The 27,795-nt window shown below is 50.4% G+C and overlaps 1 protein-coding gene across 10 annotated transcripts in view; it reads right to left on the bottom strand.

Moving 5' to 3' along the window:
- Nucleotides 1-27,795, bottom strand: part of ldlrad3 (low density lipoprotein receptor class A domain containing 3) — a 59,904-nt gene that overhangs the window by 4,883 nt on the left and 27,226 nt on the right. For 8 of the 10 annotated variants that reach the window (XM_084672806.1, XM_084672798.1, XM_084672800.1 and 5 more), the window contains exons 2-4: nt 27,424-27,570; nt 18,741-18,866; nt 17,394-17,528 (exon numbers count right to left, since the gene is read on the bottom strand). In XM_084672806.1, coding sequence (XP_084528932.1) covers nt 17,394-17,528; nt 18,741-18,866; nt 27,424-27,511 — 349 coding nt within the window. In that variant the 5' untranslated portion in view covers nt 27,512-27,570. Of the gene's footprint in view, nt 1-17,393; nt 17,529-18,740; nt 18,867-24,562; nt 24,770-27,423; nt 27,571-27,795 lie in introns of those variants that run through there. The other 2 variants (XM_084672799.1, XR_014729777.1) reach the window with 2 other exon arrangements.

The raw sequence follows: 27,795 nt of genomic DNA, 5'->3' as shown, positions 1-27,795 counted from the left end.
AGCCTGCAGGCTTTGGAGGGTGAACTGGCCAGTCTGGGAGAACCATGCTATATCCCTGGAAGCTTCACGTAGAGCTGACACATGTTAGCTTGGCACACACACACATCCACACACACTCAGACACACACGCACACACACACACATCCAACACAGACCCCAGGAGAGCCCCCTTACTACCAGTAAAGGAACCTGGAGATCCCTATTAAACACTGTGGAACAGTGAAACAGAACCCTAATTACATTCAATGAGACTTTTCTACTGTCTCACCAAAGTCTTAGATCAATAGTACCGTTTGAACATAAACAAACAAACACACACCCACAGCCACACACACACACCCACAAAGCAGCAAGCCTTCATTAGTGGCGGGGCCGGACAGAGAGAGTTTGAAGCTCCCTCTTTCCCCAGCGACATGAACTGTTTCTGCTCCAAACCTGACCTTAACAAGCTGGGGAAGGTGTGTTTGTATGCAATACGTGAGGGGCACTGAGACCCAGTGTGTAGGCAGCCGACCCCTGCACTAATTAGGCAAAGTTAAGCCCCCCCCCCCCCACCCTAACCCCCCTCCAGCAGACAGACCCCTGGACCCCTCTCTTGTCCATTCCAAACTGGCCGGTTGCTTTCATGGTGCCAATTAATGAAGCCCAAACCTCAGTGGAGGGAGGCCAGAACAAAGAGAAATGACTCCAGTTATTACCTCAGTAAAACTGCTGTAATTACCTCAGTAAAACTACAAATACAGAGAGGCCTTGCTCTTCCACCAGTCCCAGCATGCCTGGGGTCTTTTCATCTGTTAACACACACACACAGGCATTCACAAACACATACTCACAAACACACACACACACACGCACACAGAGGCATGCGCGAACACACAATAACTCATAATGGCGCCAAAGACACACTGGCAGGCTGTTTGGTGTGTTTAGTGAGCGTGGCAGAGAGGGGCTGGGTTCCCCATGGAGATGGAGAGAGGAAGGGATGGAAGAGGCAGGAAGAGAGATAGAGAGAGGGAGAGAGCTAGTATATTTCATTAACGATGGCTGCCTGGAGCGGGGTGATAATCATGTGCTCGCCTTCTTCCTGCTGAGTGTGATTGTGACGGAGCGTGCGTTAACCCCTTACGCAGGTGGATTCCTCACACAAAGGTAGGCTCTGGAACAAATACCCTGCAGCATGACACATACACCCACACACACACACACACACACACACACACACACACACACAGAAACACACTGCTGGCTAGCATAATCCACACAGTATCACTGGAGAGGGAATAGCGCACATGTGTGCTCATACTAACACTCACACGCACGGACGGGCACATGGACAGGCTCAAAGTGGCACACACACTTACACTTTTACACACTCACACACACACACACCCTTTCCGTGACATTAATAAGGGTGGTTAGCAGCTCCCCAGACGATGGCATCACCTCTTGCAGGCTCTCCGAGCTCATAAACGTCCACCATCTGGAGGTGTGGCCCTGCCCCTCTCTTCTCAAACCACTTTAATCACATCAGAGAGTGCCCTCCCTCCCTCCCTCCCTCCCTCCCTCCCTCCCTCCCTCCCTCCCTCCCTCCCTCCCTCCCTCCCTCCCTCCCTCCCTCCCTCCCTCCCTCCCTCCCTCCCTCCCTCCCTCCCTCCCTCCCTCCCTCCCTCCCTCCCTCCCTCCCTCCGCCTCTCTCCATCCAGTTGTTCCGTGCAGCGGAGAGGACATGTAGCTGGAGTGGGAACATGTCACACGCCGAGCACGCTCAGCCGGGGTGACACCCAGGATGACACACTCCTCGCCCTCTCTTTCCCTTACGCCCGTCTTACCCCGCGTCTCTCTCTCTCCCTCCTCTCTTCCCCCCATCTCGCTTTCTCTCTGTCGGTGTTCCTCTCTCTCTCTCTCTCTCTCTCTCTCTCTCTCTCTCAAACACACACACACACACATACATACACACATCTGATTATCTTCTGCCTGAATCCATCTCATTACCTATCCGGAGAAAGGAGAGAATTATATTGAGAAAGAGAGGTCAGGGAGAGAGCATCAATAGCAAGACTTTAACCCCGCAAACTATGAGAGAGTCAGAGAGAGAGGATAAGAGGTGGAAAGCATAGGAGACAGAGAGAGAGTGCATTGTCTAGTTGGAGGTCAGCAGCTATATGGGGGAGGTATTATTCTGGTACAGCATGACATTGTAAACCCTCTTCTCCTCCACTGGAGAAGTGCATCATTGCCGTGGCCCTCCCTCCCTCCCTCCCTCCCTCCCTCCCTCCCTCCCTCCCTCCCTCCCTCCCTCCCTCCCTCCCTCCCTCCCTCCCTCCCTCCCTCCCTCCCTCCCTCCCTCCCTCCCTCCCTCCCTCCCTCCCTCCCTCCCTCCCTCCCTCCCTCCCTCCCTCCCTCCCTCCCTCCCTCCCTCCCTCCCTCCCTCCCTCCCTCCCTCCCTCGCATTGTATGTGTTCTCCTCCTACGCTTTGCTTTGATTTCCTCCTTCTTAAAGTGACGGGGAGATGGGCATGGGAAGCTCTCAGACAGACACTTGTTGAAGTCTGCAGACGTCAAACTGAAACTAGAAACGGTTTAGCTGTCTGCATGCTTGCTTTATCACCAAACCAAGACCACGTCAGAGCATAGACCAGGGGCCTTGGCATGACTTCTGCACCTTCTACAGGAGTAGGAGTGACAGGAGTGGGATGCCGGGGTGAAAGGGCTTTGAAGTGTGTGTACGTGTGTGTGTGTGTACGCGTGTGTGTGTGTACGCGTGTGTGTGTGTACGCGTGTGTGGGTAATCTTCAATCATGAATAAAGACCTTTTGAAGAGTGAAGACAGCCAGCCATTGCTGCGGATGGTTAAAACATGACATACACACAGCCGACTAGCAAGGCTGTCTCAAAACACACAGACACACACACACTCTGTTTACCTATGCATTTCCACTGACGAATATCTCCATATTTACATTATTAGCTATGATGAAGCGTTGATCTGCATACACTGTATAACTGATGTACCATCCACCATCCATCCATGTATAAATGGGCCTTTTTAAAGACTGGCATGCCAACATACCGTGCTAGTATAGGACCTGTCCCTAGTTATCTTTCCCAGTATGTAATCTGTCTCCATTAAGTTTAAAACAGCACATGAGACAACAGACAGCAAGGGTTGGAACACGCACACACGCGCACATATAAACAAAGACACACACAACCCGACACGCACACATAAACAAAGACACGCACGCACAAATGAACAAACACACACCATGTGTATCCAGTTACTAGAACAAGCTTGGGGCCAACCGAAGAACATAATAGGCCTATTGAAGTTGCAGTGGTTCCATCCTCGCGTGGAACGCTTCTTTGTCTGATCCAATCAAACGAGACACATACTCCACAAACTGGCTGCCCTGGTTGCTGGGATACCGTGTGTTTTTGAAGTGCATTCCTTTCTTCTGATTGGGCACCTGTCAGCAAGTATGCAAACGAGCTACTCATGTCAGAATCCACTCATCTCATCCTCTCATGGAGAAAGAGACATAGACGAAAAACCGGGGGAAAAAGACACCATTCTAATTCGAAAGTGCAGCTGAAACAAAGCAGAGCAGCCATGTCTTGCACGCACAGACACACACACACACACACCCAGACACACACAGCACACACACACTCAACACGAACGCACACACACACAGGCAGAAAGAAACCCAGCCAATCAAAGCTTCAGCAGCATGAAGTCTGCTGCCAGCCAGCTCCATGCTGATTTGTCTGTCGTTTCTTTCCAGGACCGGTGGGGCACACAGAGCGCCAAGCGTTAATTACAGGTGCCACACTGGAGGGACTAATGACATCACTGTTACTGTCCTGACTGCAACGACAGGAACCGAGTTGTCATGGAGGGAGGGATCATTTGCAGCTCGACACCTTAGATATAAGAGGAGTGGAGAGGAGAAAAGAGGGGAGTAGAGGAACCACTAGAGGGCAGGCAGCACCCAGGTTTATAAGACACACACACACACACACACACACAGTGCAGACATACACACACAGTGCAGACACACACAAACACACAGTGCAGACACACACACAGTGCAGACACACACAGTGCAGGGGGGGGGGGGGGGGGGATACAAGGGGTATGAGCCATCTGGCCAACAGGCTTCAAACACATCGGCAAGCACACATACATGTGCAATTAACATAGACACACACGCAAGCAAGACAGGCACACAAACACACACAAACAAAGGAAGTCAAACATTCCTAGACTTTTCGGCATACACACACACACACACACACCTAAAAAAATCAGTAGAAGCAGAACTTGAAGGATCTTTTCATCTGGCTCCAGAACGCGGTGAATGAAGGCAAACCACAAGGAGGGAAATCTAGAAAAAGAATGAGGAGAAGCTCCAAACACATCACACACACACTCTTTCACTCTCCCCTCTCTCTCACACACTTCTTCCTCTCCCAGTCCCCTCTCACTCTCCTCTATCTCCTCTCTTTTTCACACCTCTCCCTCACTTCGCTCATTTTTTTCTTCTTCAATTTGTCACCCTCTTTTTCACATTCCTCCCAGTGTGGAGGATGAAAAACAAAGTCTTAAGATGACTGTGGCGGCTGTGGTGGCGAAGCCTGGCTAAGGGACGCGCACACACACTCAGCTGAGAGAGGAGGTAGTCCATTCAGGCAGAGAGAGAGGGAGAGAGAGACATAGCGAGAGAGAGCGAGAGAGAGAGACATTTGAGAGAGGGAGGAGTGAGGGGTGAAGAAGAGTTTAAAGACAGCTCGACAGAAAAAGCCTGCCCTCTATGCTGTTTTGCGTATCAGACTGACCATTAGACTACTTCCCACTGGATAGGAACTGCCTAACGAATAAAGTGTACGCCTCTGAGACAGGGGATGGGATGAAGGGATGGGGAGAGAGAACAAGAGGAAGACAAGGGGAGAGGGTGAAAAATAGGATAACAGGTATGGACTGAAAGAGGACGAGAGGGATGATTGGCAGAAGAGCTTGAAGACATCTAAGGGATGGCTGTGTGGATGCAGCGAGAGAGATTGACAGGAAGGCAGAGCAGGGATGGGGAAGTGGAGCGGAGTGCCGGAGGGGGAAAAAATAGATGCATGGATGACTGACTCAGTTTTCCGTTGAAAAGCTGGGCTATGAGTATCATGATGCATTTGTGCATTGAGGGGGGGGGGGCTGGTTGCCAGAGGAGCAACATGGAGGTCTGTCACAGGACATAACGTTTGAGGGAACTGGCTGGGTGTTTCAAAGACACGACTTTCTCTTTGTGAATTCCTGTGGAGGGAGGGGCAGAGGGACGTGCAAGATGGGGATGTGGGGAGTTTTCCGGAAGAAAGAGAAGAATGGGCCGGGGTCAGAGGTCAGAGAGAACCGTTGGTTGCCTTTGACGACAGGCTCCTCCCATTCAACCTGAGGGGGCTGGGTCTCCATGGGAACTGTGTGCTATGGGTCAAGAGGTGAGCGAGGGCCCACAAGGACACACATACACACACACACACACACACAAATTCAGCTTACAGACCCCCAGACTGTTACTGAGATTGAGGTTGAGAGATAACTACAGGGAGACTACAAGAATCCCCAGAAGAGAGACAGACAAAGAGTTAATACCACACACTGCAGATGGACACAACACCACAGCACACACACAAAGGCCAAGTCAGATCCCGACCACACCAGGGGTGTCTTCGAGTCCGGTGGCCCGAAGAGATACACAACCGACTTCATCACTTCATTGTCTGTCTTTCTTTCTTTCTTTTTGTTTCTTTCCTTTGTTCTTTTTTATTTTCTTTCTGTCTTGCTCTTTTGTTCCCTCTCATGTTGTCCATCCCTCCCTCTCTTTTCCCAAACCGCCAAAAATGTTTTTACTGGATAGCGGAGAGCGTTGGAGCATTATCTTTGATGTTGAGAGATAAGAGGCGAGCTAATGATGCCGTCACCGTCAGAATGGACGCCATTGAGCGTCTCTTTGGAGCTAAATGAGATCATTATTTTTAGAGGGTCTCGGAGCAGACAGCCAGGTCTAATTACGCATCATTTTTTGGAACCAGGCTATTCTGGTAATGACAGTGGGGATCAGAGAACTGAAGACTCCTGCCATTGTTTCTGTGTTGTGTGTTTATACGTCCTCTCTCTTCTCTCTGTCTTTCCCTTTGTCTCTCTGTCCAGCTTATCCCCAAACCAGCCTAATTAAAAAGGAATTATACTTCAGGTTCTCACAACAGTGTGAGAATACGCAATCTTCATTTTGTCCTTCCATGTCTGCCCAACTCTTCAAAAGACTTTAAGTTGGCTTCTGTCACCCATGTCATCTACACGCTACTTCCATCCTACATGAGAACTGTCAATATGGTCATGCATGTAACTGTCTGCATGGTCATATGTAACAGTTGACAGTCCGACAGTCTACACTGTCATACATGTTTCAGCCCAGGTCTTCCTGGTGTCCCTGCTAACACTAGAACATTTTTGTGGAGCCTTTTTGGCCCAAGGGCTTCTGCTATAGCGACAGTTAAAAAGACAGCGTTTAAAACAATATCCTCCTGGATGTGTACATTACTAATCCCATTGTAGGAAGAGACTGATGCGTAATGAGCTCAATACCCCAGGGTTCACCTTCCACCTTCTACATGCAGAACAGGAACGTTTACACACTCGGTGACCCAGTTCTATGCATAGTAAATGACAACAGTATTAAACTGTATTTACTGCGAGGGTTGTTATGTCATGCAGCTTAAAAAAAACACACATATTCAATACTCCACTTACTGTTTACAAACACAAAGGATGCGCTTGCTAATGTAACACGCATGTTCACATGCAGACAGATGCACAAACACACACGTGGGCACACACACGCACGGGTCTGGATGCATATGCATTCCAGCCAGTAACTCAAGCCACGTGAGAAGACTTGGAGACAGGGGTGAACGTTTGAAGATCAGGTTCAAGGTATGTGATTTAGGGCTCAGAGGAGGTCCCATTCAGACACGCGGACAAGCTCCCTGGGGTGGAGGAGTGGTTAGCTCGGCCTTCCTTTATCCATCCATCTTCATCCATTCATGTGTGCGTGTGTGTGTGTGTGTGTCTGCAGGGGGTCAGTGGTTGCTGTACCAGGCCAGGGCCGAAAGACTCTGACCTGGGCTGGCCTTATCTGCTACAGCAACAGAGACCCGCAGTTCCTCCCCCCAGACCCCCCACCAGCAGGCAGGCCTCTCTGTGATAAGATTTGGCCAGACTCAGGAGGCAAGGAGGCAGGCCCGGAGGCAGAAGGGATGGAGGGAGAGAGGGAGGATGTAAGGACAGCATGGGAAAGGGAGGGACAGAGAGAGAGAGAGAGAGAGAGAGAGAGAGAGAGAGAGAGAGAGAGAGAGAGAATGGCAGGGAAGGGAGAGAGCTTCAAAGGGAGGGGAGAGGGAGGGAGAGATGAAGGTAGCGGTAGGAAGGCAGGGAGCGAGGGTGCAGCAGGGCGTGGGGTACGGGTTTGGCAGGGAAGGCTGGCTCAGCCATGCGCTCTGGGTGAGGGGATCAGAGAGCTAAAGCCTGCCTAACACACATCCATGTGACTCAGATTGGGGAGTAAGGGAGTTAGGACACACACACACAATTCCACCTTCCACACGACAGCACAACAGAAGCAGACTCCTGGTCCTAGCACTGAGGATTCAGATGCCCAGGGCAGCAATTTAATCTGCTGCCCTCCAACAATAGCCCTGTTGCAGGCCGGTGGATTTTGAAGAGACAGACGTTCTTATCAGTCCCCCACAACCATGACCCAGGAGACTCTGGTCTGCTGGACTGGGGAATGAGTCCACTATAGTACTTTTGAATAAATGTTACCAATATGCCAAGATGTACCTAATTATTACATGCAGGAGAGACACAGTCATCTCCCTCCATTTGACCCCAGAGCAGAAAAAACCTCCCAAGAAGAAAGGTGAGGTGGGTCTTTAAATGACCTCGCACTCTCTCTTTCCTGCTCTCTCACTCTTTCTTTCCTGCTTCCTCTCGCCCTCTCTTTCTCTGCTCTCTGTATCTATCACCAATCTAATTTGCATATGCATGCACACGAAGTGTGGTGTGAAGCTGGACAAAGAGACCTCGTCTGAAGACTGTTGGGTGTGCAAGTCCTCGCCAGGAGTAATTGTCCCTCACACTGAAGAGGAGGGTGAGGAGTGGGCAGGAACAGAACCAATTAGAATCAATGCTGCCAGCCTTCATTAGCATGTATGCATGCATGGGTGACAGGCTCAGGCTGCGTCTATATATCGGCCCGCATCGTCTCCATCATTCTCTGCGCATCGCTCGTCTCCATTCCTCCTTCTTCGTTCCCATCCTCTCCTTTCAATTCCTCCTTTCATTCTCCTTCCCAGGGAGATGTTCTCTGCAGGAGGTTCTCAACATGGATGTGAACAGGGACTCGTTCCAGTCAATCAATAATGCAGTGAGCCTTGCATATCCACACACATGCACAGCTGCATCCGCTCTCTCTCTCTCTCTCTCTCTCTCTCTCTCTCTCTCTCTCTCTCTCTCTCTCTCCCTCTCTCACACACATTCTTTCCCCTTATTGATGTGCCTGTCGCTCGATATAATACACCACCATAGGGCAGAATGCTTCTCACAGAAAGCCAATCCGTAGGCCGCAGACGAGACAAACCACAGCCACTCCACCAAGCCTCCATCATCCCTCCATCTATCCACCACCCCTCCATCCCTCCTCCACCCCTCCACCTCACTACCACCTCTCCATCATCCCGCATCTCCATTATCCCTCCCTCCCTCCCTCCGCCATCCATCCACTCCCCTACTCCTCTAACATCCCTCCATTACCCCGTTATTGTCCATCATTCCCAATCCTCCCTCCGCCCCTCCCATCTCTCCCACCTCATCCCTCCTCCATCCTTCCTTCCCTCCACCAGCCCTCCAGTGCTAAAGTATCTGTCCATATGGCCAGGTTGCTAGGGCTTGAGGGTGGGTCCATGGTGCCCACCCACTTCATAAAACAGACTCCAGCTGGAGGCCTGTTGCCTGGGGGCAGGCATGGTGCCAGCCTTGGAGGGGGCGGAGGGATGCTACAGTGTGTGTGTGTGTGCGTGTGTGTGTACAGTATGTGTGTGTGTGTGTGTGTTTGTGTGTGTATGTATGACAGTGTCTGTTTGTGTGTGTGTGTCTAAAGCACATGTGCATGTGTTTCTGTGTGTGTTTATGTGAAACTGTGTGTATGTGCGTGAGATACTGTGTATGTGTGTGTGTGTGTGTGTGGGGGGGGGGGGATAGTGTGTGTGAAACAGTGTGTATGTGTGTGTGAGTGCCGCAGGCTGCTCAAGCATGGCAGCAGCCACAGACAGAATGTAAAGTTGTCCCGCAGAGCCAAGAATTGTTGCTATGTGAACATAACGAAGAGAAACTGGGTTACAACACTCCTTAAGTTGTCCTTGAGGATGACTTACTATCAGAAGAAGCGTACACGTCGACTGTATAAACAATGGCAGCAAATACAGTATAATCAGAAAGGATCAAAAAGCTCTCTCTGCGCTGTGCCATGTATTCCTGTAGGCTAGCCCCGCCCAGGAGAGGTGTCCCGGGATCTGGGGTGTGCACGAGAAAACAACACACAACGGGAAAGGGACGGGGACGACTCCTCTCTCCTTCTCCCTGTCCTGTTTCCCATGCTTATGTGCACACTCCCTTGTGGATGTCTACAGAGACACTGGAGAGAGAGAGACAGAGAGAGAGACAGAGAGAGAGACAGAGAGAGAGAGAGAGAGAGAGAGAGAGAGAGAGAGAGAGAGAGAGAGAGAGAGAGAGAGAGAGAGAGAGAGAGAGAGAGAGAGAGAGAGAGAGAGAGAGAGAGAGAGAGAGAGAGAGAGAGAGAAAGAGAGAGAAAGGATAAAAATAAAAGCCACCAGAGAATTCAAGCAGAATTACCATTTCAAGAGTCAAATAGAAGTTCTCCCTGCCGGAGGGAATGAGGAGAGAAGAGGAGCGGAGTTGCAGAAAGAGGAGAGGAAAAGAGAAGAGGGAAAAAATAAGATAGCAGGAGCGGGGTGGAGGGAGTACAGACGAGGGGGGGGGGCGGGGGAGAAGAGAGGAGTAGAAAGAGGAGAGGAGGTAACGAGAGAAGCCAGGAGCTGTGGCATCATTAACATTGCGAAAAGCATCGTTGACCACAGGGGTTAGTTCTGGGCGTTCCTCTAACACAGCAAGCCTCAGGGACAAACAACCCTAAATATACCACTGTCCATGTTCCCATGCCCCTGCCCCTCTGTCCCTCAGCAATCATCCATCTCTTTCATTTTTAAATAACGTCATCCCTGTGTGATTACCTCTCACTTACCTTTCCCTTCTCACACTTTCGATTACTTTTTCACGCCATATGCAACCTCTCCTCACCTCTTCCCTTCCGTCTTTCTGTCCTTAAATCCAGCACCGGCCCTCCCCCTCTCCAGCTCTCCACCTCTCCCCCTGCTCCCTTCTTCCCTCCACGCCTCCCTCTCACCTCTCTCACTCTCTTTACACAATGATTCGAGCAGGTTTGATGTTTTCCTCAATGGCTTTGCCACTCTTCCTAATCCCCCGTCTTCCTCGACGTCCCCGTGGTCTCTCGCCCCACTCTCTCTTTGCCTCGCTCGCCCCTCAGTCTCTCTGCCGTTCCCTTGCGCTTATCTCTCTCCCTCGCATTCTGCTCTTTTTCATCCCGTACTGCGCCTCGTTTCCCCCCACCCCGTCCGTTCACATTTCTATCTCGCACGGGGGCCGACATGCAATCACTCTTCGCCCTCTCCTGGGTCCTCTGTCTCTCCGCTCCACTCCAACCTCTCTTCCACATGCATTTCCCTGACGGATACACACATCTACAGCTCTGCTCTCTCTCTCTCTGTCTCTGTCTGTCTGCGTGCCTGTCTGTCTGTTTGTGTGCCTGTCTGTCTGTTAACCTGTCTGCCTGTCTGTTTGCTTATCTGTCTGTTCCTGTCTATGTGTCTGGATCTATGAGAAGAGTTGAAAATGTGTCCTTAGAGGTACCGTGTATAGCTGACACCCCACTAAAAGCTTTAATCTTACCTCATCCCTCTACCCTCCTAGATTGGAGCAACCTCTAACTCCCCTGATTTACTTCCTCCACCTCCTCCTCTTCCACCTCCCCCCTTCTCCCCCTTGTAGCTCTCTGTGACTCTCTACTGCCTGAATGCATTAGACACAGCCCAGGAAATAATAGTCTTGACAAACATACAGTAATGAATCGATTCATTCAACGGAGTCCTGGTTCCACCCCAGCTGCCGGGAGCTAGATCTCCCACAGACATCCGGACTATCTCGGAGAACGCCACGGAACGCCATCGCACCGCACGCCTATCCACCTCTCCCTCTCTTTCTCAAGCAGTGCACGCAGGCAGGCGAGCGCCGGCTTTCGCTCAGTCAGTCGATACCGCACAGTTCCTGTCAGTCTGTGAACTTGACTGCAGACTGGTTCTAGTCACTGAAGCCTCTCTCCATTTGCACATCCCATTATCATATACAGTAGCGGCTGTCACTCTCAACAGCACTGCAGGTTCAGCCGTCTACGAGAAGGAGAGCTAGGGAAGGAGGAGTGAGGGAGTGAAATGGGAAGAAAGGAAGAGGGTGCGGAGACAGAGAGACGGAGACAAAGAATGAGGGAGAAAGAGAGAGGAAGAGAGAGAGAGAGTTTCAGAAGGCTGTTCAACAAAGACATGACCCTATGAGCCTCATCGGTGCTGGCAACAGTTAGACAATGCGTACAGGGCGGCCCCTCTCTCAGAGTGCGACGGTGTATGTTTGGAGAGAGCAGAGAGGAGAGAGGAGGTAAGCGAATAAAATGTTATGGTAAATGTGGAGTGCTTGTTCCTGGCACAGAGAGGGACGCCACTTCTAAGCTCCATTCAGAGGGACAGAGAAACGCTAAGAACAGGCGTGGAGAATAAACAGTGATCTCACCACCTCTTCCCTGCCAACCAACTTCTCTTTTATACAATGTGTGTGACTATGTGTGTGGGTGTGTGTGTTTAAGCTACTGATCAGACACAGTATGCACACACACACACACACACACAAACACCATACAGTCTGGGAACAGTGTAGCTTTTGTCCTAAGTGGAATTCCTCTTCAAGACTGTGGGCGCAGGTTGCCACTTGACCGGCATCACCATGGTGACTGAATGGGGTTGGAGGTGGGGGGGTCTGACAGAGGATCCTGGCTGGCCTGGGTTTAAGGATGGTGGTGGTGGTGGTGGGAGGAGGGGGAGCTTAAAACTGGCCCCAGGGGAGTACTCCCTCTGGGCATGGCCCATAGCAGTGAGCGCCTAACCCAAGGAGAGCTAGGTCTGAGACAGAGGGACACTTGGAGAGACAGCACAACATGAACTGGAGAAGGAACCAGTGAAGGAGGGAGGCCGACACAATAAAAGAGTGTTCACATCCACATCTCTCTGTCTCTCTCTCTGACACACACACACACACACACACACACACACACACATACCCACTCTTGCACACGGCACCAATCCAACCCCACCCCCCCCTCCACCCCCTCCCAGACATACACAGTTCCTGTAAATTCAACTCCAGGGGCAGTGGTGTGTCTAACCTCTCCTATTGGTGTGTCCGGTCAGTGTGGGCCGTGATAAAGTGGCTGCATTACATTCTCCTCCCTCCTCTCAAGGCTGTTACAGAGTGCTTCGCCACAGCCTCGCACGCCCACCTCTCCCTCTCTTTTCCTCCACACTCTAGTGGGGCATTAAAAAACACTGCCTTGGCCTTACACACATACACTGCACGAACACACGCACACACATTAAATACACACACACACACACACACACGTAACTCCCTCACACATAGCACAAAGACACACACATTCACACACAGCTTAAACACAGACACACACACACAAACACAGACACCTTTCAGCAGCAGAAAACACCCCTAGATTATCTTGTCATTTTAATCTATAGCACCTATTCTCTGGTGCAAACTCCCCCAGAAATCAATGGGGGCTAACGTTGCCATTGAAAAGCCATTTCAAGCGAAAGGTCCCCACTGGGGAACCCATCCCAGCCGTCTGAATCACACTGACGTTCTCCATTCAGTCTATAGATCAGTGTTAGGGGAAGCCTAATGTGTGTTTCACAGTGGGGGCTAATGGAGGCATATATATGAGTGTAGTATAACTCTGCTCAGCACAGGACGGAGTGAATTACTGCTGTTTATAACCTTCAAACAGGGAGCCGTGAATCCTAGTTGTGCTAAGTGTCAATGCCGCGTAACAGATGCATTGTCGGGTGCTGAGCTAGTCCATACAGAGAGGTGTCGCCTGTGCCACTGCGGGGATAGGAAGTGAGAGATGGGCCTGTCTAGGTGTGGAGAAGGGACACTCGTTAACACAACAACACCAGCTTCAGGGTATGTAGTCAGAGCTGCAGGTAGAGTGTCGTCTTCAGACTGTGCTGATTACTATGATGACCATTGCAACAAGCCCTGGCAGGTTGGCTGGCTTGTTGGCTGTATGAATGGCTGGCTGGCTGGCTTGCTGGCTGGCTGGCAAACTGGATGGCTAGCTTGTTAGCTGGCTGACTTTTAGGCTGGCCGGCCCGATGGCTAGCTGGCTCATTCACTATATTATGCAATAGGGAATACATCAGTAAGTAACAGCAAGGAAAGAAAAGGAGCACTCTGGTAAATTGGAGCCAACAGCATGTGGTCACCCGCCATATTTTAGTCCAGATTTTCATTAGGGAGCTGTCCGGTCATATTAAGTGTGTGTGTGTGTGTGTGTATGTGTGTACCAGAGAGGTGAGGGTCTGAGCAGTCAGAGAGCTCATCTTCAATCAGAGATCTCCGGTGTGTGTGTGTGTGTGTGTGTGTGTGGGGGGGGGGGGTCTGCTGACAGTTTAGTCATGTAGCTGGCTAATGCAATATGTCAGCGTACAGCTCCATTCCCTTAGTAATTCTGGTTAAGTCTAATTGGTTGTCTGACAGTTCTCTGAGGACCTGTAGGCCAATCATGACACTGATGGGGTCAGCGGCAGATGATAATGTGACACAATACATGTTGTGTCAGTTCAGTGCTTCACTGCAGTCCCGTGGTCATGGTTTGTATGAGGTGTCTAGGGCTTAGCTTTGGAAGCATCTCCATTGCATGCGTACACAGGTAACAACGGGAGGCTAGATCCTTCTAGAAACATAGATACCCAAGAGAGGGAAGATTATAAATATGTTTGTTTTGAAGCTTGGAAAAGGGAATATAAATGACATGCAAATGGTTTTCTCAAACCCAGAATCCACTCAGAAAATGTGTCGCGGATTCTGAATTATTAGTAAGGTTTGGGAGCGAGCACTGAAAAGTGAAAATCGATGATGCATATGAACTCTTTGTGGGGCTGTCCATATCCTCAATACCAAACAAGTCCTATAAGACAGTCCTCGCATTCAATGCAAACCCCTTTACATTAGCATAAGATCTTCTTTATTTTCATAAAGAAAGTTTGTGCGTTCACACATGCAGAAACTGCTGTACTATATCTTTAAAATGGATCTTCATTGTAGTCCGCAGAAATGTGAACCAACAGCTGTAGCACACATTCTAGAACATTGTTCACATGTTCAATGCACACACAAAAACAAACACAAGATCACACACACTGAAAAACGCGCACACACTGGAAAGCATTCAGGTTCGAGCCAAATAAAAACCTTTGATGTCAGTGATCAGACAAAGAATGCCATCTCTTCAAACATTCACAAAGCCAGTTGACATCTTTCCCAACCATCCAAAATATCAAGCTCATATTTGAGTGTTCACCAATATCAATGACCTTGGTGAAATGATGAGCTATTCCTGAATGTGTGACGTGTGCATTTTGTGTGTGTGGTGTGCAAGGTGTGTGTCCATGTTGCTTCGTAATTCTGAGTGTTTCAGTGCTAGTGTGTGCTACCCTGGGCCTACACCCTGTAGCAGTGATCTTGCTGTGCTGAGGCAGAGAGCAGAGGCATCAAACATTTAACAGCTGGCTAGGTCTCCCAGTACCCATTCCCCAGATGTGTGCTACCCATCCCAGAGAAGGTCTAGAAGGAGAGAGAGCATAGGTTTCTCCGAAACCCTTCCTTCATGTTGTTCTGGTTATCTAGGTTACAGAACTCTGTCCTGGGGCTTGAGGTCCTGAGTCTGACCGCACTCTGCTCGATTAAACTTTTAATATCCCTCTCTCTCCCCCATCCCTCTCTCTCGTTCTTAAAACCACATAGACGATCACTATTCAATTGACTTTTCTCTCTGTCTCCCTTCCTCATTCCTTGCCAAGCTCATATATATAGTAGATAGCATAAAAGCCTCGAAAGCTTCTGTGTCGCTATTTCGGCACCACTTTGTTTCCTTCCTGTTATTCTTTCTTCTCCCTCCCTCCTCCTATCCTAGTCCCTTTTCATCCCTTACCCCCCGCTTCTTACAATGATCTCATTATTTCATGTCTCTCCCTCTACACATACAGTCTCTCACCATGCAATCACTGGATCAGTGCTTTTACAAATGCATGTGCTTTTCTACTTTTGCACTTTTCACTGGTTGCCTCTTTGCCACGTCCCCCAAACACAAATCCATTACCCAGAAAATAAATATATAAACAGTTAAAGCAGGCTCCTGTGTTTCTGACCACTGGTAGCAAATGATCTAAATCAGATTACTGGGAATAAAACATTGGAGCGCTAAAGCACTGAACGCAGGGGCAAATCTAATTACCAGCACCTGGCATGCAGGTTAGCCAAATAACATTCCACAGAAGCAGAGCAACCCCCCCACACACGCCTCGTACATCTCCCCACCTCCCAGGATACCGGGACATGAAGAAAGAAAACCAAGAGGGAGGTGGAGAGGACATGATGTGAGGAGAGGCTGAGACGAAGGAGAGAGAGAGGCGGGGAGGGGGGGCGTGAGGATGGGTGAAGATGGTAGGAGAAAGACAGGGAAAGGAGAGGACAAAAGGTGGAAGATGAAATAAGAGGAGCGGATGGGAGGAGGAAGGGAGGAGGAAGGGAGGAGGAAGGGAGGAGGAAGAGAAGAGGAAGGGAGGAGGAAGAGAGGAGGAAGGGAGGAGGAAGGGAGGAGGAAGGGAGGAGGAAGAGAGGAGGAAGGGAGGAGGAAGGGAGGAGGAAGGGAGGAGGAAGAGAGGAGGAAGGGAGGAGGAAGAGAGGAGGAAGGGAGGAGGAAGGGAGGAGGAAGAGAGGAGGAAGGGAGGAGGAAGGGAGGAGGAAGAGAGGAGTAAGGGAGGAGGAAGAGAGGAGGAAGGGAGGACGGAGGAGGAAGGGAGGAGGAGGGGAGGCAGGGGGAAGCAGTGGTGTGGGATGAGCTCAGGTGGCTTAGAGTGGATATTGCATCGTCTTATCTGTCACCTGCAGCTCCTATCTTATTATTGGAAGAGAGGTGAAGTTAGAGAGGGATGAGGAGAGAGTGAATGAGTGAGTGAGTGTGTGTGTGTGTGTGCGCGCGCACGCAACACAAATGCAATGTCAACAGCTTCTCTCTGGCTTGCAGGCCATCTCCACCTGCTGCCTCCAAGCCATGCTCTTCATCTTCATGTTTCTCACCAGCCTGGGAGAAGCTGACTGGTTGTCTGTTGTCCGCCCATGGGGGACCATGTCATTATTCTACTGCATGTCTATCTGTGTCTGGCACTAGTCCATCTATCTTGTGTAACTAGTCCATCACATATTGATGAGTTACATGTAGCTTTTTCCTTTGCTAGTTTGTTGCTTTACTAATGTGTTCTGTGTTAGCATGTTTCTGCACTAGGGTAATGATGTGCTACATGTTGATATGCTAGCATGTTGCAGTGGTGGCTTGTTACTGTGACAGCATTCCTGCACTGCTAGCTTGTTACTGTGACAGCATTCCTGCACTGCTAGCTTGTAACTGTGACAGCATTCCTGCACTGCTAGCTTGTTACTGTGACAGCATTCCTGCACTGCTAGCTTGTTACTGTGACAGCATTCCTGCACTGCTAGCTTGTTACTGTGACAGCATTCCTGCACTGCTAGCTTGTTACTGTGACAGCATTCCTGCACTGCTAGCTTGTTACTGTGACAGCATTCCTGCACTGCTAGCTTGTTACTGTGACAGCATTCCTGCACTGCTAGCTTGTAACTGTGACAGCATTCCTGCACTGCTAGCTTGTTACTGTGACAGCATTCCTGCACTGCTAGCTTGTTACTGTGACAGCATTCCTGCACTGCTAGCTTGTTACTGTGACAGCATTCCTGCACTGCTAGCTTGTTACTGTGACAGAATTCCTGCACTGCTAGCTTGTTACTGTCACAGAATTCCTGCAATGCCAGCTTGTTACTGTGACCTGCATACCTGCAGTGGTCAGGCAGTGTTCCTCGTCGCTGTTGTCCTGGCAGTTGTCTTGGCCGTTACACAGGAAGCTGCGGTCCACACAGCGGCCGTTCCGACACTTGAAGCGAGCCTCGGAGCAGACCAGCGGGTTTCCTGCTGTGATTGGACCAGAGCAGGGAGGGGCTGTTTTAACATCAATAATTCAGGGTGCTTGTTCAAACAGCTGTGTTCTGGGTTTATGCTATGATAATCCACAAATATATGTTTGTGTACGTGTGTGTGTGTGGTGGGGGGGTTACTGGTTAATGAAAAAGAAAACTTTCTTGGAAACTTGGCCTCAAATCTATCTGTCTTGACTCATCAGCGACCAAACGACTTTAACCCTAATAAATATTTAAGGAAAACAGCAATTTAACATATCCAGTGGGTAATTTATTCGGCCTAAACCATTTAACACAGTGCATCACAATGGGAGGTAGGAGAACATTTGATCTTGGAGGCATGATAAAACATCCAACACGATAAGAGACTCGATAAGAGACTTCGAAAAAACCAAAGCATTCCCCTTTTTCTGTTTCTGTTTCTCGTTCTTGTTCTATCGTGTCACAGCTCCGTCAGGGCCAGAACAAGGCAGATTTATCTGGTGGAAAGATCCGGACAATTACACCCTGGATCTGTGGAGGGGGGGGGGGGGGGGGGGGGGCTCAGCTGAGGGGAGGGGGGGTAGAAGAGAGAGCCGAGAGAAAGAGGAGAGCGAGGGGAGAGGAGAATGATAAAAGTACGAGGAGATTAGGGAAAGAGTGGAGGAGAGAGGGAAGGGGGCAGAGATGAGAGAGAAAATAACAATGGTATAGGAGAGATGAGAGTGGCTGAGAGAGAGGGAGGAGAGAGGAGCGGGAGATAGGAGAGAGTGGATAGGAAGGAAGGAGGAAAAGATAGAGGAAATGACACAGGAATGGAAAGAGGGGAAAGGGAAGAAAAAATTGAGAGAGAGAGAGAGAGAGAGAGAGACATACGGGGAGTTGGCAGCTCTGTCTAAATGCCTCGATGACATTAAAGAACACATGCTACGATTGATTGGTTGGATACAGTTGGCCCTACCCCCCTGCTGACATTGGGGAGACCTGGTAAGAGATAGAACAGTCAGATGAACTATCAAAATCACACACCCACAAGTACTGTGCGACTTACACTACAGAGTCATACTTAAAAATAAAAAAAACCCTCTCTAAAGTATCCTAACTTCATCCTAAAAGTCACCCGAATTTCATAACATCTTATGTCCAACGCCTCAAACAGCACTTCCTCAACACGCAATGGTGGAGTGCCGTGTGTATTATGAGGTTGTGGTTGCCATGGGCGACTCACTGCAGTTGTCCTCGTCGCTGCCGTCGGGGCAGTCGCTGAAGGCGTTGCAGCGGAAGCGGCCGATGATGCAGTGGATCCCGTTGGCGCAGGCAAAGAACGTGGGGGCGCACTTCGACTTGACCTTCGCTGTGGAGGGGAGGGAGGAAGGAGGGAAGAATAAGGGAAAGGAGGAAGGGCAAGAGAGAGGGATGAGCATGATGCCAGACAGCGCGGGAGGATGATTCTGCAGGTTTTAATGTGCTACATCATGTCTAATACTAGACCAGAGATTAGGGGATGAGAGAGAGAGCGAGAGAGCGAGAGAGCGAGAGAGAGAGAGAGAGAGAGAGAGAGAGAGAGAGAGAGAGAGAGAGAGAGAGAGAGAGATGGGAGGGAACCTGGAGAACTAAAGGATTAAGCTGTAGTTTACAAAGGGAACAATTGTACCATCAATCTGCCACGTTGTAATTCCTAATATGCTTCCTCCGAACCGCAGCTAACTCCATTCACATTCATTATATTTACATTCACTCTTATAGCTCCTATTCGCCCCGGGAACAATGGCGTAATCACTGTGTAGGAAGAGTAGGATTGCATGTTAGAGGGCAGCGTGCAGATCGAGCTTCTTGCTTATCAGCGCTCTGCCAAGGTACTCTTACACAGACAAGCCGTTCAAAGTAGCCCATGTGGGGCACGGCAAGAGAGAGGAGGAGCAAAGACAAAGAGAGAGAGAGAGAAATAGCGTGGGGGAATGTTCGTATGGATCACCCATCGATCAGGGTGGACCAGACGGCTTATCTCTCAGAGCAGAGACGGAGAGCCCAGGCCCGTCAGTGCTCCCGTCCTCCGCTTCCCGTTTAGCACTCAGCCCCAAACACGGCGGACACACATTGATCTTCCCTCTCAGCGCCGAGAAAAACCGACAGAGACGCATCAGTTGGCCCGGAGAGGCCCTCAGTCACCGAGTGTCACGCTGGAGGACTGTAAACACGACAGTGCTGGAGTGCTGAGAAAGTCCGTTGTTGTGTTTCAGAATGGCACCAAAGAGCGGCCGGGAAGACATCTTTACTGGCTCTCATATCTGTTCATCTGTTTAAATCTGTCTTTTCTCTCTCCCCGCGGGGAAGCTCCGCTCAAGAATGGAAGGATTTGGTAAATGAATCGTCATAATGAGACAGGTGGCAGATAGAGAACAGGTAATTAGCCAGCGCTAGCTAACCAGTTAGCCTGCTGTGTTTGGGCACAGACAATGCATACCGGCTCTGAACCACACTGTAGAAGTCGGAGGCAGACAGCGAGGGGATGGGTATGGGGGTGGGGGGACTGAGCCCGACAATATCTCTGTGCTAGCTTTCTCTACACACAACACAATAACCAGCATTGGGCATGGTGCCAGCTATGCCCCCCCCCCCCCTCTCCCCCTCCTGCCTCCAACCCAGGACCCATTGTGGAATGCTGATTTATGAGGTCTTTTAAGCAGCAGCGATTATGTATGATGAAATGGAGTGTGTATGTAGAGTGTGTGGTTGGAGAGGGGGGGGTGTTTAGGAGGGGGGTGTTTGTGTGTGTGTGTGGTTGGAATGGAGTCTGGCAAAAAAACTGTGAGGTTTTGAAGCCCTGGTCTCAGATGATGAAATGTAATCCATGAACACAGGAGCGCCCGCATGGTGTGTCTGCATGTGTGTGTCTGCGGGGTGCGGGAATGTGTGTCTGTGAGTGTGTGTGTGTGTGTGTGTACAGTCCTTTGTTCATCTCCCCAGCAGAGCCCTGTAATGCAGAAAGCCAGTGCTGCATGGTATATCACATTCATTAGAGTCTGGCTAGAGAAAAGACGTAGCTGCCGGCAGTGTTGAAGCATTAAAGCACAGATACTAACCCATGCTGGCTGGGTAGGTGTGCACTGAAACTAATTTGACCACAAACAATAACACATCTACTCTAAAGGTTTTATTTTACATGTGCCAACTCTCACCAGCACTCTCTCTCTCTCTCTCTCTCTCTCTCTCTCTCTCTCTCTCTCTCTCTCTCTCTTTCTCTCTCCCTTTCTCTGTGTTTCTCTTTCCCTGTGTCTCATTGTGTTTTTCTCTCTCTATTGTGGGAAAAAAATGGTGTTCTGGTCTATTTACCATGATTCACACTGTGTTTTTCAAGTAGCACTGTCTGGTCTACAGGACAGCAAAAAACAACATAAAACTTTTGTAATGAGAACTGAGTTTTGAGAAATGGACGAATGACATCCAGGGTTTCAGGCGCCGGTCTCGCAGTTCCTCTCTCTCCCTCCCTCCTCTTCATCAGGAAGAGCAACAACATCAGCAACCCAGGGCCATCGTCAATCTGACCCACGATTCCATTCACAGAATCAGATATAAAAGTCACATTAAAAGGTCATTTCATGTATGGATGTTGCACAGCAACAACATGGGAAGGTGGAGGAGATGGGGGGGGGGGGGGGGGAGGTTGAAGAGAGGGAGGGGAGGTGGTTGAGAGAGGGAGGAGGTGGAGGAGAGGAGGAGGTGGTGGAGGAGAGAGGGTTGAGGAGGTTGAAGACAGGAGGAGGAGGTCGAGGAAAGGGGGAGGTGGATGAGAGAGGGAGGTTGAGGAGAGGAGGAACAGAGGGGGAAGAGGCTAAAGTGCTTAGCTGTCTGGGGTCATTATGTCCTTCACAGCCAGTGCAGTGGCTCTTTGAGGACATACTGTCCAAACCAATAAGAATTGATTGGAAAGCAGCTATTTGGGGTACAAAGAGGAGGAGTTGGGACTACCAAACAAAAAAACTCTGGTCTGTTATTAAATCTCCCTTGTTAATCCTTCCGTGAAGGTGTCCTCGCCTGGTGCTCTCCCCCTCCATCCTCCCCCCCACCATTGTTTCTTTCCACTTAGTACACTTCTCTTCAACCTGCCACTCTCTTTCACCTTATCTCCCTCCCCATCTCCCTCCTCACCTTCCCTCCCACCCCATCTCCCTCACCGCTCTCTCTCTCTCTCTCTCTCTCTCTCTCTCTCTCTCTCTCTCTCTCTATCTCTCTCTCTCTTAGTTGAATTTCTTTAATTCTGAGCCAGGTTTAGTTTTTTACTCTCTCCTCTAAGCCAAATTCTTAAAGTTGTTTACAGAAACATCCTTTTTTTCTCTCTCCTTCTTGAACGGGTTCCAAATGTTGTTGCGGTGTTCAGCTAAGCAGCACAAATGAAAACGAATGAGGCTGCAGTCTGACTGACTCCTCCAGGTACCGCCATCACCACCACGAAAACAGGCAGTGCTCTCACAGAGAGGACACATACACCCTACATGGATGAACGCATTTCCTTTTCAAATCCCCCTAAACCTTATCTGAGAGAACAGTCTTAATTGCAAATATGTTTCCCATAAAACTACCGAGCACCCAAGCAGTAAGTAGCTGGATATTTTTAGCTTCAATTAAATACTTCTCATTTTTCATCCTCCACAGGCAGAAGGCAGCAGCCTGTCAGACATTTTCAGCCAGATGAGGGCCTGGAGTCACAACACCTCGGAGCAGCTCTGGGTGTTAACCCTTTCTAACCCCGTCACTGTGGAGTCTGAATCACTCACTACAACTGCTCATCAACAGAGAGCAGCAGAGAGTCCACCGGCCGCATCCAGTCTATGAGCGTCCAGCGTCCTACACATCTAACATCTAGTCTAAGACCTCCCTCCCTCCTTTCTCCCTCCCTCCTTTCTCCCTCCCTCCTTTCTCCCTCCCTCCTTTCTCCCTCCCTCCCTCCCTCCCTCCCTCCCTCCCTCCCTCCCTCCCTCCCTCCCTCCCTCCCTCCCTCCCTCCCTCCCTCCCTCCCTCCCTCCCTCCCTCCCTCCCTCCCTCCCTCCCTCCCTCCCTCCCTCCCTCCTTTCTCCCTCCTTTCTCCCTCCTTTCTCCCTCCTTTCTCCCTCCTTTCTCCCTCCTTTCCCCCTCCCTCCCTCCCTCCCTCCCTCCTTTCTCCACCCTCCCTCCCTCCTTTCTCCCCTCCCTCCTTTCTTTCCTCCCTCCTTTCTCCCTCCTTTCTCCCTCCCTCCCTCCCTCCTTTCTCCCTCCTTTCTCCCTCCCTCCCTCCCTCGTACTCCCTCCCCCGTACTCCCTCCCTTCCTCCCCCTGTATCTCCCTCCTCCCTCCCCTGTCTCTTCCACCTATCTCCCCTTTCTCTCCCTCCTTCCTCCCTCCTTCCTCCCCGCTTCTCTCCCTCCGTCCTCCCCCCTACGCCCACCTCCTTCCCCTTGAGGACCCAGAGCTCAGCACAGGTAGGTTGTGATGGGCATGCATGAGTGAGCGAGTGGAGAGAGATGGCGGCACTGTGGGAGGAAAAAAAACAGGAGAAGCAAAAGAGACAGAGCAAGGATTGAGAGAGAGAGAGGCAAAGCCAAAACAAGAAAGCGAGGGAGAGAGTGGCGCAGGAAGGGGACAACCGAGAGGAGGCGAGCGGAGGAACGGCTGGAAGAGTTGAAAGGTTTCTCTGACCTTGCCGTGTGTTTCTGAAGGAAGGAAAATCAATGCGTAATGGAGTCTGGGTGAAAGCAAGGAGGGCAGGGGGGAGACACAGGCAGTATGCTAGTACGGCTGCCAGATCAAACTAATCAATCCCCACAGAGTCCAGACCAGCTCTGCCACATGTACAATACAATAACCTTCCCCGCCCGGCCTCAGCCTTCAGGTCAGCCATGGATCACTAATGGAGGAACCGCTTACTGCTGACCCAGCAGCCTAGGTTCCTGGTTGGGGATGGGAGGGGGGATGGGAGGGGGGACGTGAGGCTCGCCGCTGCAAGCCTGGATGGTTGGGCAGGGGGTACATGAGGATAGATGCTGTAGCCATCGTAGGGGAGGTAAGGGGCGCCGAAGGCTAGACGCCGCAGCTGGATCAATTATGCAAACATCACACGAGCAACGAGCCTCCCTCTGACTGTGGCTGAGGGGAGAGGAGGAGAGCGACGTCAACTGCACTGTGGGCTCTCCTAATATACATTTGTTTCACGGCTCATCCCTATGGCCGATATACCCCACTGTGCGAGTGCGAGAAAGAAAGAGAGAGTGCGAGAGAGAGTGAGAGAGAGAGACTGAGAGAGAGTGAGAGAGAGAGAGAGTGCGAGAGAGAGTGTGTGAGAGAGAGAGAGAGAGAGAGAGAGAGAGAGAGAGAGAGAGAGAGAGAGAGAGAGAAACAGAGACCCTAATCAATACATCATCCCTGTACTGTGGTATTAATTACGCCTGCTCATTGATCAGTCACCCATTAAGCGTCTTGGCAACACCAGACACTGCCCCATTACACATCCCTCTGCTCTCCTCCTATTCTACTAGCCTCCTCCAGTATCCGTCTGTCCCTCACTTCTCCTTATCCTCCTCTCCCCCCACCCACACACACGCACACACACACACACAGTGTCCTAATCTTGGTGTCACTGCTGAATAAGGGAACGGGAGTTAAAGTAAAATGATAAAACCACTGGACCCTGGTTCCAGGATTACAGGGTCGTTGATCTTGAGTCTACTGTCCCATCTCTCGTTCTTGCTCTATTTCCTTCTCTCTTCTGCTGCCCTCCTTTTCCCCTCGGGCTCACGCTCCAGGCCAGGGCAGAAGGGTTAATCCTCTCTCCACAGGCCAGAAAGCCCAGTCAGCCCTTATGTCCTCTCTCCTCCATCAGGATCAGTTTGTTCTAGACTGTGGGCAAGGCCACCAAAGTTGCCAGATGACCTTTGACTTTTCATGTTAGGAGTTAGTCAGCATTCCATAACCGCTAACATCCCCTTTGACATGCTGACTCCTGCGCACGCGCACACACACATTGAAAAATACTCAACAATGCCATGGAATTCTAATGAAGAACACAAACAACAAACATTGTGAAACAAATATATTCATTTAAGGTTCATTTGGAAAACATTTTTTTGGAGGGGTTTGCCGAGTAATACTTGGTACATGTATTACAAAACCAAGCAGGAGACAGTACACGTGTAATGGTAAAACGTCTCCAGAATCTCTGTCTCTGTCGTGAAGAGAAGGACTGCTTCAAGTCAGCACAAGTATTTACATGACCTCCACTGACCCCTGCAAGAGAGAGGAAGCAGACAGTAAACATAGGAGACAAATAAAAAAAGAGAGAGAGAGAGAGAGGGAGAGAGAGAGAAAGGGTGGGATGTGTCAGATGGTGCATGCTAGCCAAGCTGCCTGCGTCCGGGACAGGATGCTCTATATGGTTCACCACCAGCGTGTCTGTGTGCTCAAGGTACACGAAGGCAACTTTACTGTTTGCCAAACTGTGTGTGTGCCTCTGTGTGTGCGCGGGCATCCGTCTACAAATGAGTCATTTGCAAGTCCAGTTCCGCTCTCCCTCGCTCCGTTCCCCTCGGAGAGACGGTTTCCAAAAACAAATTCTCCTTAATGAGACACCAGGGAGATTTCATTGGATATGACCTTTTCCTGTCAGCTCCTAATGAAAATCCCTATTAGGTTGACGGACGCCCACACTAGCACGAACCGCCGGCTAAGTAGCCCGCTCTCTCAGATGGATGGACACAGCGGCCATGTAGCAGAGCACTCCAAAGGGAGCGACGAGGCTACAGATACGTCCTCTAATGGAAGAGGATGCCATGTAAACAGTTTGTTTAGAGGACGGGACAGCGCTTATAGTTCCAGTCCCTAGAATACAAACGCACACAGGCTGTTACACTCTATTCAGGCTGTTACATTCTGTTCAGCCTGTTACATTCTGTTCAGGATGGTGCATTCAGTTCGGGCCGTTGACATTTGTAGCCGCCTGGTTATGTGCGAGTGGTTCGTTCGCCGGTCAAAAGAGGCAGGTCCGTTTCGCCTGTTGACAAAATGACGCGAGTGCCTCGACACGACTAAAACCACAGAAAAAACGATGTTTAGTAAATATTCCTATCATCTCGTTACTCTCAGATCATTAACGGACGCGATGAGGCTAATGTAGGAAATGGCTGTCCAATGCTTGCAGAATCGGGTGCTCCCACCCTTTCTTCAATATGGCAGTATTTGGATATTCTAGAAAACGAGACCAAACACCATCGTAAAAAATAGGAACATGCTACCATTTCACCTTGCCTATTAGTTTCTATAGACAGACAGACACATCCATGCAGAAAGCCAGACAGAGAGACGGACAGACAAGCAAACTCAGTAACAACCCCTTGGTCTCCTCACACGGAGCAGGGGAGATTTGCCGTGGATTTTGTGGAGCCGCCACTACAGGTAGCGGATGACACATCAGCATCTATCTGAGGATAATAAGGCCAGCGTATAGGCCTGTGTGACTCAGGCAAGGGCTCAGACAGAGGTGGACAACAACAAGGCCGGCTGGCAGACAGACAGAGATCCGGGCTGCGTTGACCATCTGTGATGGGCATCCAGTTGCTCGGCCTCAGGCGGCACTACGGTACGTGACGACGTCCCCTCGGCTTCGGCATCAATGTCTCCTGTCATCGCGAGAGGACTCGTGTCCTCTCAAGCATCAGTTCCGCTCCACGGAACCCTGCCGGAGAGCTGTGTGTCAGCCTCATCTGCAGTGATCTTACATGCGCGGCTGACGGCTCTCCTTCGGGGTGGGTGGTGAGGTGAACCGGACCAGGTGCTAACTCGGTTCCAGTGTGGGTCCAGGCTGGGCCACAGTAGGGAGCAGGGGGAGCAGGGAGCTGGATATGACACGCTGAGTCACTCTCTGATGAGACACTGGCCTTTAAAGGAGGCCAAACTAAAGTTCAGTGACATAGGAGAATGCAACTTAGCTGGAGTATGTGTGTGTGTGCGTGTGTGTGAAAGCCCCTCCTGACAGGAGCGTAATGGTAAACAAACTTCTTAAGAGTGTACCGCCAAACAACAGAGAAGAGTAGGGGAAAAACCCAAGAGAGGTAGACAGACAGAGAGTGAGGGAGGTAGGGAGAGAGAGTGGGGGGACGGCAGAGAGAGAGAGAGAAAGAAAAAGAGAGAAAGAGCAGAAGAGAGAGAGAAACAAATGCCCTGAGAGGGGAGTTTCCCTTCGAATGGAAGAAGCTCAAAGTGAAGCGTTATCAACATTCCCATCTTCATGTAGAAAGTTGGGAAGTAGAGGGAGAAAAAGAGGGACGGGCATGACAGAGGTAAAGAAGCAGTACAACTAGAAGAGATCAAAGTCAAGCCAACACTACTAGGATCAGGACAGATACTGGCTGATATTAATGTGGTGTTGCACCAATATTATACACGCGCCATTCCTACACCCAAGCCTAATCGCTTGTAGCTTTGATGGTATTAAGTTTGCACTGGTGATAAACTGGGGCCCTGGGCCTGGGAGAGAGGGGGGGGGGGGGAATGGCGTGGAGTGGAAGAGTGAGAGCAGGACAGAACCGGCTACAGTACTATGGTGTTCAGACTGACAGAGAGATGGCAGGATATACTGGAGCTACGATTCGGAGACGGCCCTAAATCCTGTTTTGATGCAAGACACAGACAGAGTAGGAGTAGCTGGATGAATCTCAGCTAGACTTGAGACAGCAAACAGAATGTAACCATCCACCTGACCCCTGGACATGAGTGGAATATGAAGTGGAGAGCAGTAATTTAGAGGAGGACATCAAAAGGAGGAGACAGTGAGGAGGGTATATATCTGGGCCTGAATCAAGAGGCACTGGCCACAGTGTTGCCATGAAACATGCTCCCTGTCTGCTCCTAATGGGCGTGGCTCGGACACAGGAAGCTGGACTTACGGCAGCCTTTCTCGTCGCTCTTGTCGAAGCAGTCAGGGAGGCCGTCACACTGCCAGCCTCCTGGGACACACTTCCCGTCTCCGCACATGAAGTTCCCCGGGATGTTACACTCAGTGGTGAAGTTGTTTCCTGGGAGAAGCTGGCTCTCTGAGACCGAGGGAGAGAGATGGGGAGGTGGAGCGATAGGGAGAGAGACAGAGAGACAGGGAGGGGTGGAGAGGGAGAGAGAGAGAGAGAGAGAGAGAGAGAGAGAGAGAGAGAGAGAGAGAGAGAGAGAGAGAGAGAGAGAGAGAAGGGGAGAAAGGGAGAAGGAGAAACATATTACAATCTCATTCCAAACAGACCTTGGACTGCAGCACCGTATTGCATTGA

Source organism: Hypomesus nipponensis, chromosome 14 (assembly GCF_054491055.1).
Source record: "Hypomesus nipponensis isolate SF chromosome 14, ASM5449105v1, whole genome shotgun sequence".
Classification (NCBI taxonomy): Eukaryota; Metazoa; Chordata; class Actinopteri; order Osmeriformes; family Osmeridae; genus Hypomesus; species Hypomesus nipponensis.
The sequence above is the reverse complement of the archived record's forward strand: the minus strand, read 5'-3'. Positions and strand labels throughout refer to the sequence as shown.